The sequence below is a fragment of the Falco naumanni genome, chromosome 5 (assembly GCF_017639655.2).
Source record: "Falco naumanni isolate bFalNau1 chromosome 5, bFalNau1.pat, whole genome shotgun sequence".
NCBI lineage: Eukaryota > Metazoa > Chordata > Aves > Falconiformes > Falconidae > Falco > Falco naumanni.
The window spans coordinates 34,958,668-34,971,279 of NC_054058.1; the positions used below are offsets into that span (position 1 = coordinate 34,958,668).

The 12,612-nt window shown below is 47.0% G+C and overlaps 1 protein-coding gene across 3 annotated transcripts in view; it reads left to right on the forward strand.

Annotated features, from left to right (window-relative positions):
* Positions 1 to 11,554, forward strand: part of PICK1 (protein interacting with PRKCA 1) — a 32,547-nt gene extending 20,993 nt beyond the window's left edge. Inside the window, exons 1-13 of one of the 3 annotated variants that reach the window (XM_040594701.1) lie at positions 716 to 811; positions 1,784 to 1,875; positions 2,649 to 2,760; positions 3,239 to 3,367; positions 3,491 to 3,557; positions 4,764 to 4,853; positions 5,289 to 5,342; positions 5,442 to 5,504; positions 5,831 to 5,964; positions 6,753 to 6,845; positions 7,855 to 7,905; positions 9,117 to 9,261; positions 9,522 to 11,554. In XM_040594701.1, the coding sequence (XP_040450635.1) occupies positions 1,835 to 1,875; positions 2,649 to 2,760; positions 3,239 to 3,367; positions 3,491 to 3,557; positions 4,764 to 4,853; positions 5,289 to 5,342; positions 5,442 to 5,504; positions 5,831 to 5,964; positions 6,753 to 6,845; positions 7,855 to 7,905; positions 9,117 to 9,261; positions 9,522 to 9,766 (1,224 nt within the window). In that variant the 5' untranslated portion in view covers positions 716 to 811; positions 1,784 to 1,834 and the 3' untranslated portion in view covers positions 9,767 to 11,554. Of the gene's footprint in view, positions 1 to 715; positions 812 to 1,783; positions 1,876 to 2,648; positions 2,761 to 3,238; positions 3,368 to 3,490; positions 3,558 to 4,763; positions 4,854 to 5,288; positions 5,343 to 5,441; positions 5,505 to 5,830; positions 5,965 to 6,752; positions 6,846 to 7,854; positions 7,906 to 9,116; positions 9,262 to 9,521 lie in introns of those variants that run through there. The other 2 variants (XM_040594699.1, XM_040594700.1) reach the window with 2 other exon arrangements.
* The last annotated feature ends 1,058 nt before the right edge of the window (positions 11,555 to 12,612 follow it).

Sequence of the window (12,612 nt, forward strand, 5' to 3'; positions counted from 1 at the left end):
CAGCTCTGTATTTTTCCAAGCAACAAGTGCAACAGGGCCTTTTCCTTGCTGTGGGCACACTTTGGGTGCCCTTCCTGGTGACTGAATGGCCAATAGTTCACCGTGGTCCATTAATAACAGCAGGACAAGCAATGGTGCTGCTGTTTCATGCTGTGCCATGACACCTGTTCAACTTAGCAGTTCCCATCCTCTTCTGCAGCGCCTGCCGCCACTGCAGCTCCCCTTCTGCGACTCAGGGAGCTCACAGGCTCCGTCTGCCGGCGCCGCGGTGACTGGGGTGCCTCGGGAACCTGGAATCGGATGTAACCCAAAACCTGGGGCTGGAGGCTGCAGGCCCGGCCCCGACACACTGCCCAGCCCTCCCTCTCCGCACGCTGCGGTGGCCGGAGGGGCCCGAAGGCCTCGGGGCGGGCGGGGCCGGGATACACCACACACCCGAAGGGCGCTTTACTCCCAAGAGCAGCGCTCCGCCGCACCGGAGGGGCCTGCCTGGCCGGAGGGAGGATGGCCCCTTCCCTTCCCCTGAGGCCAAGGTGAGCCCCCTCCCCCCCACCGCGGGGGAGCCCGAGAGCCGGGCTGGGGCCAGGGCGCCGGCACTACGGCCTCGCCTCTCTCAAGATGGCGGCGGGAGCGAGCTGGCCCCGCCCCGCGGGTCGCCGTCCTCATGGCAACGCACGGCGCGAGCGGAGGGGGCGGGGCTCCGCCGGCCGCTCTGGTGCTTCCGGGCTGGCCCCGGCGGTGACGTGTCGGCGGGTTGACAGCGCCGGGAGGCAGGTGGCGGCGGGGGCCGCGCGCCAGGCGGCCACTTCCGGTGAGCCACGGGACACCCCCCGCCCCCCAGGGCCGCCCCCCCGCGGCTGCCCCGGCGACGGTTTCTGCGAGGGCAGGGGCTGGGGGTCGTCCTCCGCCAGCACCGCGCCCTGCCAGGGCGACCCCTCCTCAAACCGCCGGGCCGGCGCCCGGTTCCCCCCGGGGCTGGGGTTGAGGCCTCGGGGAGAGCCCGCCGCCAGGGCCCAGCGCCCCGCCGCCCGTGGCGGGCCCTCGCCCCGCGGGCCCTGGGGTGCAGCCCGGCGGGAGGGCGGGGGTGGGGGCCACGCAGCAGGCAGCGGCGAAGGGCTGTGCCCGATGTGCGAGGCCGCCAGGCGGGATGCAGCGTGGCCAGCTGTCGGCGAAGCCTGGTGGCGGCTGGTGGGGTCGGGCCACGTCACCCACCGTGCCTCGGGTGCTGCCAAAGGACGAGCGAAACGAGACATGTCTGCTAATTACTGTCCAAAATTAAATAGGAAACAGAACGGGGGGCTCGTGTGTGGGGAAATAATGAGGCTTTTGGGGAAAATGAGTTGCAAAAAGCTTTGTGTAACCTCCTGAGATAGGGAATGGATGTCAAAATGTGACATGACTTGCTGTGAAGTCAAGAACTAAACAGACGTGTTTAACAGATGTAGGGGATAAAACTGTAAATATCTTTAGCAGCCGTGGTGCAGGTTGAGCATGTGAAGAAACAGCTTCCAGAAAGGGCAACTTTTTGTTCCGTTTTGGAAATGCTGCACATATGTGGGTTTTGAAACCTACAGCATTCAAACTCAAGGACTTTCTCCTGTCTCATTCAGAGCAAAGAATCAGAAGCTCTTGACATGTTTTTCATCTTTGATAAAAGAACAGAGACCAGGATGTGATGTTAGGGAAAAAAAGAAAAAAAGAAAAAAAAAAGGAGATCAACAAGGGTGACAGGTTGATTCTTTGCAGTTGGTTTATTGGGGTTTATTCTGTTCTTTTTTCCCAGGGAGTTTGGAATAAGCCGTTTCAGACAAACAGGCTCCATTTAACCAAAACAATGTTTGCGGATTTGGACTATGATATTGAGGAAGATAAGCTGTAAGTATTTTGCTTGGTTTTCCCTGTTTTTTGCTAACAACAGAAATAGTCTTTGCAGCCAAGACCTCATGGGAGTGGATAAATTTGCCTGCTGCTGTCACTGTGTGCTGAAGAGTCAGTTCAGTTCTGATTTCTTGCTCCCTATGGGGACTGGGGATGAGGCATTGATGCACTGGTGAGCAAAGGAGAATGCTTTCTGTTGCTCTGCAATGACTACCCTGCATTTCTGATTGCAAAGCAGTGCTGACAGATCTTCTGTAAATTACTGACCTTAGCCAGAGAGAAAAATATTTATAATGGAGGAAAGATAATGAGGCAAGAAATGGAGAGAAACTCAGGACTCCTTAGGTCTGTAAGGAGGAGGACACTGGTATTTCCTGAGAAGTAAAAGCTTTGATGAGATTAACAACTAATTTAACATGGAGCACTTGTCTTGCATCTCATTTATGCTGTGCAACTTGTCCTCTCACTCCAGCACTAAGCAGATTAAATCTCTAAAACATGATAGCATTTCCTCGGTGTCTCACTCAGTGCCGTGAGTGAGGGTGTCTCTCCCACTTCTGATCTGTGTATGCAGCCTTGAAAAAGATAGCCCAGAAGGTCTTTCTGCTGGCCTGTGCTGATAGACTCTATGGTGGTGATAATGTGATGAGTTCAGATGTGGAGTGCCCATCGTGTTTTCAGTTTGTATCAACTCAGACACCGCAGTTGTTCCATACACGTGCGGCTCTGCCATCCATGTTCAGTTATTCATTCCCCCTTTCTCATTCTAGGGGGATCCCCACTGTACCTGGGACAGTGACTCTGAAGAAGGATTCCCAGAACCTGATTGGGATCAGCATTGGGGGAGGAGCCCAGTACTGCCCCTGTCTCTACATTGTCCAGGTCTGCACTCAGGGAGGAAGAATAAAACATCTTGGTAAAACAGTGTTGGCTTTGGAGATGGAAAGCATGGAGAGTCCCTATGCTATTTTTTTTTCCTCAAAGTGGGAGACATCATCTCACTTACCAGTGAATAAGATTTCCTCACCCTAGTACCTAATGGTGTGGAAGAGTTAAATTAAGACTTCTGAAACTATCCTTCTCCTTGGAGAGCACGTTAGAATTCACAGGGACATTCTCAACATCAAGAAATCCTCTCACTGGGGAGGTACGTCCTGGAGGCAAGAACTTCCTGAGAGAGCAAGACGGTCAGCCCACCTCTTAGTTAGGAAAGGGGAAAAACTTCAGCTTCACTGTGAACAAAATACAACTGAGTTAAATAAGAGGAATATAATTGTCTGTATTTTGTTCTTCAGCCCTCTGTTAACCTTTCTCTTCCTCTTGATTCCACACTGCCTGTGCTCTTTCTCCTTTCTGCTAGGTATTTGATAACACTCCAGCAGCCTTAGATGGCACCGTAGCAGCTGGTGATGAAATCACAGGAGTGAATGGGAAGTCCGTGAAAGGGAAGACCAAGGTGGAGGTGGCCAAGATGATACAGATGGTAAAGGTGAGAGGTAGGAGGGGGCCACTGGAGCTTCTGGGTCATAGTTAATGGTTTATTGTCCATTGGTAAAAGAAGCCACTGCTACTTGCTTCCAGCACAGCAGTTTTGGGTTTGCTCTTTCTGTAGGGAGAAGTGACGATACACTACAACAAGCTTCAGGCCGACCCAAAGCAGGGCAAGTCTTTGGATATTGGTAAGACTGGTTTCTTTTTCCCTAGTGTTAAAATGGCGTGGAGGGGTGAAAGACTTGTCCCTGCAAAACCGAAGTAAAATTTTGGTTCTGTTCTTCCTCTTAACTCAGTCATTTTCAAATGGATACTGTCAAAGAGAATTGCAGGTTTAAAAGATAACTTCCCTGACTTCTTGAAATAATCTTAAAAGTTAAATTTGAGGCTTGACTGTTGTTGCGGGAGGCTTGTTTTCTTGCACTGTGTTTAACATGGATGATGAAACTCAACTAGATAATAATGTAATTTGTTTATTTTTAATACATGTAAGTTATGCTGACCTTTGAGATTTTCAGCTGTACACAGAAATGCATCTATTGAAAAACACTGGTTGCAGTTTCTCAGCTTGGAGAACAGTGATGAAATGCCTGTCTACCTTTATATCGTCTACCTTTCTCACTTTTGTAAAAAATCTGTATATTCTTTTTCCTTTCATTTATTTTCATGGTGATTAAAGTTCTAATGAATTGACAGGGGTTCAGGAAAATCATGAAGAGTGAGATGGATTTCTGGGGAAACAGAGGTGTGGTGAGAATATGGTATTTTCCAGAGATGCTGAACACTGTGGCTTCAGCTGAGTTATTGGGAACTGCGGGCACTTGGCACCCCTGCAAGGTTTCCCCTAAATACATGTAGCTGGGTCATCTAATTCTAAAGAGGGTATAACTGTGTCTAGTTATTTGCAGGGTATGACCACCAAAGACAGAAATTAATTCCACCAAGGGGTGACAAAAGGGTTTAACTAAGATTCAAAACGTAAAAGTAAGCAAAGGGATAAGTTTGAGCATTAAATCCTATTTGTCTTGCTTTCAGCCTCATCTCCTGACTTCATTTGCAGTAATATAGCAAGTAGCATAAGCAAAGTTTAGTTCCAAATATCGTGATAGGTAGCTTATAGCAAAGTAATTGATCGGAATAGTCTTCCAAAAGAAGTGCTGGAGCTCTGGTGATTGAAGTATATAGGTTGTGAGAGCAGAACAAATAGGCAAGATAGAAGATGTGTTATGCACAGCTGGACCAAACATCTAGTTTCTATGCTATTCTTTTTCTGCCTGCTACCTCAAAAGTGAGTTAAGTTCAGTTTATTCAATGCCTGAGAAACTAGTGAAGTATGCTATCAGGCCCATAGAAATGATACTGATCCTGGTTTGCAACTCTCTTTTGGCCTTTAGTATTAAAGAAGGTAAAGCATCGACTGGTAGAGAACATGAGCTCAGGGACAGCGGATGCCCTGGGATTAAGCCGGGCCATACTTTGCAATGGTAAGTGTTGTCCAGGAGGACATTTTCTTGAGGGTACACTTACCCTCTTGTGCTTACCTACTTTTTATTGTTATTTGCATGTTCCACTTATTCCATCGTAATTCTTTCCTTTTGCTGTGCTCACTGTTGTGATTGCCTCTGCCCTTCCTGAGTGATATATCCAGTCACTGGGGCCATTTAAATGTTAATTAAAGTCAAGTCAATTTAAAGTGGGGACCCACTTAGTGGATGCCAATAGGTGATGACCCCACACTGTAAAGTAAGTTTGCAGTTTTTTTTAAAAGCTTCCCATGTTGGACCAGGGGACAGGCATTAAGAGACGAGGGAGTTTTGAACCAAAGATAAGAAAGTGTTGTTTTTCTGGCTGATCAGGTCTTAACCACATCCTGGATTTGACTGTTGTAATTCTGTATTCTGATTCTTGTTTCCACTTAGATGGACTAGTGAAGAGATTAGAGGAGCTGGAGAGGACTGCAGAGTTATACAAAGGTAAAACATGTCTTCCATCAGACACCAAATGGGAGAGCAGGATGCCTCCATTATGTTTCAATGAAGTTACTTAAACGTTTTTTCTGGCTTCCATCACAGGCTTGACAGAGCACACCAAGAGTCTTCTCAGGGCTTTCTTTGAGCTTTCTCAGACACACAGAGGTAAAGAATCTTGAGTGAAGGGAGCAGAAATCTTTGACCTCCAGTTTCAGGAGTTCTAGTCAGTACTTAAATGCATGGTTCTCTCACTCAAAGAAAGTTAAGTGTTGCAGAAATGAGCTGGGAAGGGCTGCTTTCCTGGCATTGCCAGTTATGGTGCTAACACAGGTCATGTCTTTCACACGAGACATTGAAAAAACGCCCTGCCAACCTCTGGTCTTTAAGGAACGTATAGCATCATTCCCCAGCTAATTGCAAGGTTATGGGAAGGGGTCAACTCCAGGGTCAACCTCTTCTTTCATCTGTCTGTATTTATTACCCTCATCCAGCATTTGGAGATGTTTTCTCTGTCATTGGTGTACGGGAGCCTCAACCAGCTGCCAGTGAAGCCTTTGTGAAATTTGCTGATGCCCATCGCAATATTGAGAAGTTTGGGATTCACCTTCTGAAAACAATTAAGCCGGTAATGAATTTAAGCATAGAAGTAAGTGGTCTGGAGAAGAGGGGAATCTAGAAAGACAGAAGCCTGTCTTTGGAGGTGTGGTCTTAAAGATCATTCATTGTGGGAAAAACTCTTTGCTTTCCTTCTTTCTTCATAAAGAACCTAAGAGGTAATGTAGCGAATATATCGATCTTGTCCCTTTGACTTTTGTGTATGAGTGTATTCCTCTCCTTTTCTTTTGTGGATGAGGGGATAGCTTGATCAGCGGAGTCCCTAGAGCCCTTTTCCTGATATTGGTACCCATAATTTAAAGATATCAACTAAATTTAAAAAGAGTTTAAGTAAGCAGTTCAGGAACAATTCAAGGATTTGAATCAATATATTTGAGTGAAAGTCTCCAGGGGATCTGTCCACTTAGTTTAGCAAAGAGAGGTTTAAATGTTGACTGGGACACCACTTTCAGTGCCACGTTGGATGGACAGCTTTGGGTAGTGGGCCTTTGAATGAGGGAGAGTGCTTTCCAGGACCGATTGAAAATGAGATGAAATGAGTCAAAAGGAGATAAATTCAGATTAGAAGGGAGGCATGCATTTCTAACACTGGAACCACTTGCCTGTGACAGTATTGGATGCTCTAACCATTGCAATTCTGAGTCAAGATCAGAGATTTTCTTTCAGATATGCTCTAGCTCAAAAAAGAGTTAACTCGAGGCAGTCTCATGACCTGTGCTGGTTAGAAAGTTGCACTTGATGAACTGTAGTCATGCTTTTTGGTTTTTTACATTCAGCAACAGCATGTTTCCCTTGCAGATGCTTACTGACTTGAATACGTATCTTAATAAAGCCATTCCTGACACAAGGCTGACTATCAAAAAATACCTGGATGTCAAGTTTGAATATTTGGTGAGCTGCGAGCTGCTTGCTTTTTTTTTTTTGCTTTTTTTTCTTCCCTCACTGGTGGTTGAAATTAAGCTTCATAGAGCCATAGCCTGAAATCACATATAGCCTGTATGATCACATACTCATCCTTCCACAGTCCTTGCGAGAATGCATCATTTTTTCCAATTCTTTGTCTGCTGCCAGATTACTCAGATTCAGACACCTGCTTTTAACCTAATGGTTCACACTGGTAAGAAAGATCTCCCAGAGTTCAGGTGACTTACTTTCTACACGACTGAATTAGTTTCCTAATTTATTTGTAGAGTTCCTGTGCAACTTATGCTTTTGAACTCCCCTAAATAGCTCTCTAGTCTCTGTTTTCCAGGTAGTTTTGGATAGTCTTTCTTCAGCCAAAGTAAACAACTGTCAAGACATATTTTTCATTTAGACCATGCCTTTTTTTTCCCCTCCTCCATTCCACTGACACCTTGTTTTCTACACCCAAAGATAGTAGAGTCATTAAGTGCATCTGTTCTATAACTGTAGGAATCTATTTCCTTTTACCGGTTGAGAGGAGTATTTGAAGCTGCAGCCCTAAGGCCAGTGAATACAGCAGCATGTCTTCCCACATCAGTCCTTCCCACAATTCAGCTTTTTTTTTTCCTCTTTATTTGTTTTTTCCTCATACTTCTCTAATACTGTTTTCCTAAACAGTAGATGAACACGGATTTTTCTCTTACTAGGTTATACTTATCTAAACTATTTGCTACTGTAATATAAATATTAAGTGCCTTCGCTCTCCCCCACTGTTTTCTCTTCCCATCTTTCTCTAAATAGATTTTATTTCCACTGAGGTGTTTAATATACTGTGATCCCACTGTGCTTTCCCCAGTGTCCCTAGCTGCAGCATTGAAGCAAGGCTTGAAATGGTACAACTCTTATGCCTGCAGATGATGATGGAATTGCTTCTAATTCTTAATATTTCCTTCTTGTTTTGCCTTTTTTTTTCTCCTTAATTTTAAAATCTGCAAAGTCTTACTGCCTGAAAGTCAAAGAGATGGATGATGAAGAGTACAGCTGCATTGTGAGTACCAGTACTATGGCAATTGCAACTGCATACTCTTGTTTCTGCCGCTTCCTTATGCACACTACCTTATAATTGCGAGAGTTCTCCTGTGCCTGTGTGCACCAAAACTGGTGAATGCATCCTAAGAATTACACACGTTTGTTCTTAATGTATTAGAAACTGGAGAGCCTTAAATGCTGCCTGGGAAACACTGCAAATAACTGTCATGAATCGCTAGTGCTGCGGAATAGTAGAGGGACCAGACGTCTCCTCTGCAGCTTGTTTGCTCGGTGGTTGCCTGTCTCAGTGTTTAAGTACTATTAGCTTGTGTAAGGAGGATTAAGGTGTTATCTTCACAGATTCCATTTGTGTACAGCTTATCATTAATTCTGGGCTTTTTCTGAGAAACGGAGGGTTAGCTTCTCTCTAGCAAAACGCTTGTGAAAGCTGCATTTGTAGTTGAAGAAAACTGATTAAAGGATCTCTGTTAACAATAGGAATTTTAGGGTTTAGACTTTTATGACTGTAATGCTTAACAGCTCTGTTTAAGATAGCTAAAGGTGTCCCTGACATGCCCAGTTTCCCTGCGTAAAAGTAAGATCTTGTTTTACCCTAGGTGTTGATCTCAGGAGCAGGGATCTGATTTTTTTGGAATGCCTAGTTCCCAATGCCAGGAAGGAATAAAATTTTCCTGACACAACATTTAATTATATCTTTCCTTCTAAATGTGAAGGAAAGAAACCCAGTCTTGCCCAGCAGAGTAACATCTTTGAGTTTTGGCACATGCAGCATGCATTACCGAGCCATAGTCTGTAACGTGGGGTTTTATGTACATTATGTTTGTAGGAGCAAGAAAAGAGCGCTGTTTTGCTGACAGACCTAACCCTTTTCTCTCAAAACTATTTTGTGGGACAATGTATAGGTCCCTCCGTCCTGGTTTCCAGTGTTATGTCTGGATGACTGTAGATCCTACAGTGGTCCCTGTGTATGTCACGTATATGTATGTATAGTATGTTATGCAATGCATACAGGGCAGAGCTTGCAGAGGAGGGCAGAATTTTTTGTGTGATTGATATAAATTAATATATTCCTCACACCCTAGACTTGTTTGTTCATAGTGCCTGTCTTAATAGTTCAGATAAGAAGCCATGCCGCTTCTCCGTGCTGGGTTGAAAGGTGCCTGTCCTTTTGTCTTTGCGTAGTAGTGATGCTTTTCTTTACCATGGCAGGCTCTGGGTGAACCCCTCTACCGTGTCAGCACTGGGAACTATGAATACCGCCTTATCCTGCGTTGCCGGCAGGAGGCTCGAACACGCTTTGCCAAGATGAGGAAGGATGTGCTAGAGAAAATAGAGCTCCTGGACCAGAAACACGGTGAGTACCACTGCTGTGTCCAGCACCTGAAGGGGTCAGGCAGACATGGCTTTGACCTGCATACTCCTTCATCTCAGCTCAGAAGTCTTTGCTGAAGAAGCCTTTTGTGGCTGTGCCTGAGACATCAGCTCTCAGGAGCCACAAGGAATGAATGTGTAGGAGACTATATCTAACGCTGGCGAGGGAGGCTTGATCGCAGCCTTTGTGCTGTTTGGGAAGGGGGTTTCACCTGATTTGTTCCCAACATGTCTGTGCTACAGTGCAGGACATCGTGTTCCAGCTCCAGCGTTTTGTCTCCACAATGTCCAAGTACTACGACGACTGCTATGCCGTGCTCCGAGATGCGGACGTCTTTCCCATTGAGGTGGACCTTGCCCGCACTACTCTCAACTATGGGCAGAAGGACACGTACACAGACGGGGCGGAAGAAGAAGAAGGAGGAAGCGAGAGAGAGGGTAGCGGGAAGGAGGACACAAATGGTGAAAAGCTCATTGATGGTGTCTGAGCGTGCCCGCATGGCCAGAGGAAAGACTTTGTGGACTGTTACGAAAACACGTATTTCACATGGCGATTCATCCTCCATGATTTCTGTGTATGTCTGGCCTGGGATTCCTCCTCTGCTTTGGGTGGGGGTAGCTGGTTGGATTGGGACCAACCTCTGCTTTCCGCTGTCTTCCCTTGCTTGTTTGCCTGGACATTCCTTTTTCCCCACTTCTGCTGCCCAACTCGAGTACTGAGGTGTGGGGAGGAAAATCCCCTACTGCACCGCCACATGACTCTGTGCAGCCGGGACACTGCTGAGCATGTGGGGTGCACCACTCCCCACTGGCATTTGGAAGCCAGTTAAACATCTGCAGATGATTACAAATGGCGAGAACAGCCCCCTTCTGTCCTCCCCTTGTGCTATGGGCAAGAGTGAGCACCAGCATTGTTTTCTTCACCCCACTGCTCGCTATCTTCAAGCTTCCCATTCACCGGCCTGTTTCAAGCTTCCTCTGTCTCTCCCATCTGTCTTCATGGGACGCAGGAACAACTTTTGCAGGATGAACACTCCCACCACTCCCAGCTCTCTGCGCCAGTGTTTTTAAGAAATAGGAGCACGTCTGAACTGATGCCTAGAAGTGGTGGCGGTACATGTGATGTGATCACCCCCGCCTCCATCCAAGGGGCTGGGGGAACCCCTCAAAGCAGGGGCTGGTGGAAGTAGCTGCCTAAGATGCTGAGCTGCTGCAGCAATGAAGTGTCTTCCCCTGGCTGCCATCCTCTTCATAGTCCCTGAGCTCCTGCACAGCTGGCACTGTCTGCACACTCCATAGCTATACCTCAGAGCTAGAATCCTGCAGGATACTGCTTTGCCCTTCCCTGGGGACCTGGCTCAGGAAGGAGCCCCCTACTCAGCAGAGATGCTGAGGTGAGCGTGCTTGTCTGAGGCAGATGGGTTCCTGGAATAACAGCAAAGCTGCACACATTTCCTTTCCATTGTTCTCCTCTCTTATGGCACCTTGTAATGGACAGTAACCAAGTGTGTTTCTTGAGATTGTGCAGCCAGTCCTGCACACTTTTTCCTTGTGCAGGTGCCAGGAGGAGCCACCTTAGACCCACAAAGGAGATATCCCATCCTTAAACCAGAGGGGAGAGACAGGAAGCCTTGTGAGGAGTGGAAGATGCAGCCTGTAGGCAGAGGCCTACAGAGACTTTTTTTAGTACAAAGCGTGAATAGCATGCCATCCCCACTGTCCGCACAACCATTTGGTGCCGCCTCTGGGCCAGCTGTAAGCAGTAGCTAACATCCCATTCCCCAGCACGAGGGAAGGGGGGAAAGGAAAACCAAGGTAAGTGAGGCTGCTTCTTTCCTCCTTCCTTTTCTCTTCTCCTCCCTCCATCCCTGCGGGCTGATCCCAGCTGCAGACAGGCCTTTCTCTTTTAGCAGTCAGCACAACTGCCAGGAGTGGTGTGCTTCTTCGAGGCAAGGATTTTGACTTCTCTGTCATTACATTTTAGTGGTCATGAGAGAAGTTAAAGGGCATTAATTTATGATTGATATGTTTGTTTTGTTATGTTCTGTTTTCTTTGATTTGTTTTTGGAGCTTCGTCATCTCTATGGGTGCCTGGAAGAAAGTCACCCATGGTCAAGCTGCTCTGGAAGATTTAAATGGGCTCTGATGTACTGACTGTTGTCTCTAACAAAGAAAAATGTGTCATTTCATTTCCTCTCCTTCGTGGGTTTTCTGCAGAGATTTGTTTGCTCATCCTCCATTGGTTTTAATCTTAAAATATAATGATGGAAAGATGAGTGTCATGTGCTGGCCATTTTTGTTCTTGCTCACGCTGATGGGTAATCTCTGTGCCAAGCAGCGGTAGTTACTGCAGCACAGGTTTCCAGAGAAGGCAGTGTATAAATGCAGTAGCAAAGCCACTCTTCCATTAACACCAGCTTCTCTGCATCTTGGCTTCCCAGGGAAAAACCAGCCTTGTCGAGCCTCCGGTTGCCTCAGTCCTGCCCAGTGGCATCCTTGCACCCCTCCAGGGCCAGCATCACACAGCTCAGCTGTTGCCTCACAAGCTTGAGCTGATGCTTAAGTCCCTGATCCTCTTTCAGAGCTGTTTGTTGTACCAAAGGAACAGAGAAAATGCTTCAGCGGAGCCTGCTTGAAAGCTGACGACGGAAGTGGAAGGCAGCGGTGCCAGGTTTTTTGCAGCCTGACCGGTGGAGGGGGAGAGAAGAGGTCTGAGTATCTTACAGCACCATCTATAGCAAGGTCTTGTAACCTAAGGGCTTTTATGTCCTTTTGTGAAAAGATACAAGAGCAGGAGGCTTGGTGGGAGATGTTGACTGGTGACAAGGAAGTAGAGGGGACCCTGTTCTAGTGACCTGCCTGGCTGACAAAGGCAGTTGTTTTCATACTGTGGACCTTGGACTTCTGGGAAGATGTGAGCTGCTTCTTGGGGTGGGTATTGGTAAATAAGGAAAACCCTGCCTGGGGGACAGAGGTTTGCTGGCGAGAGCTGCAGAGCTACTTGGTCAAGCAGGGCAGAAATGGTGATCTCACCTTGTGGGGAGGGGAGAACAAGCTTGAGGAGCAGTGAATGAATACCTGCACGGCTCCATCACCCTCCCTGCTGCTTCTCGTTCTCCCAGAGCTTTGCATCTGGGGTTTGTTGTGGTGCTTAGTCTGATTTGGGATCTTTCTAAGTGGGTTTGAATAGGAAAAAGCCCAAAGTCACTGCCGTGACTGGTTCACAACCAAAACTAACAACAGTGGTGACAAGGTACAGCCCCATGGGGTTTACCTTCTCCCCTCCAATTTCCAGTTCTTACGTCTTCTTAAACTGACATTCTTCAGCAGCTTT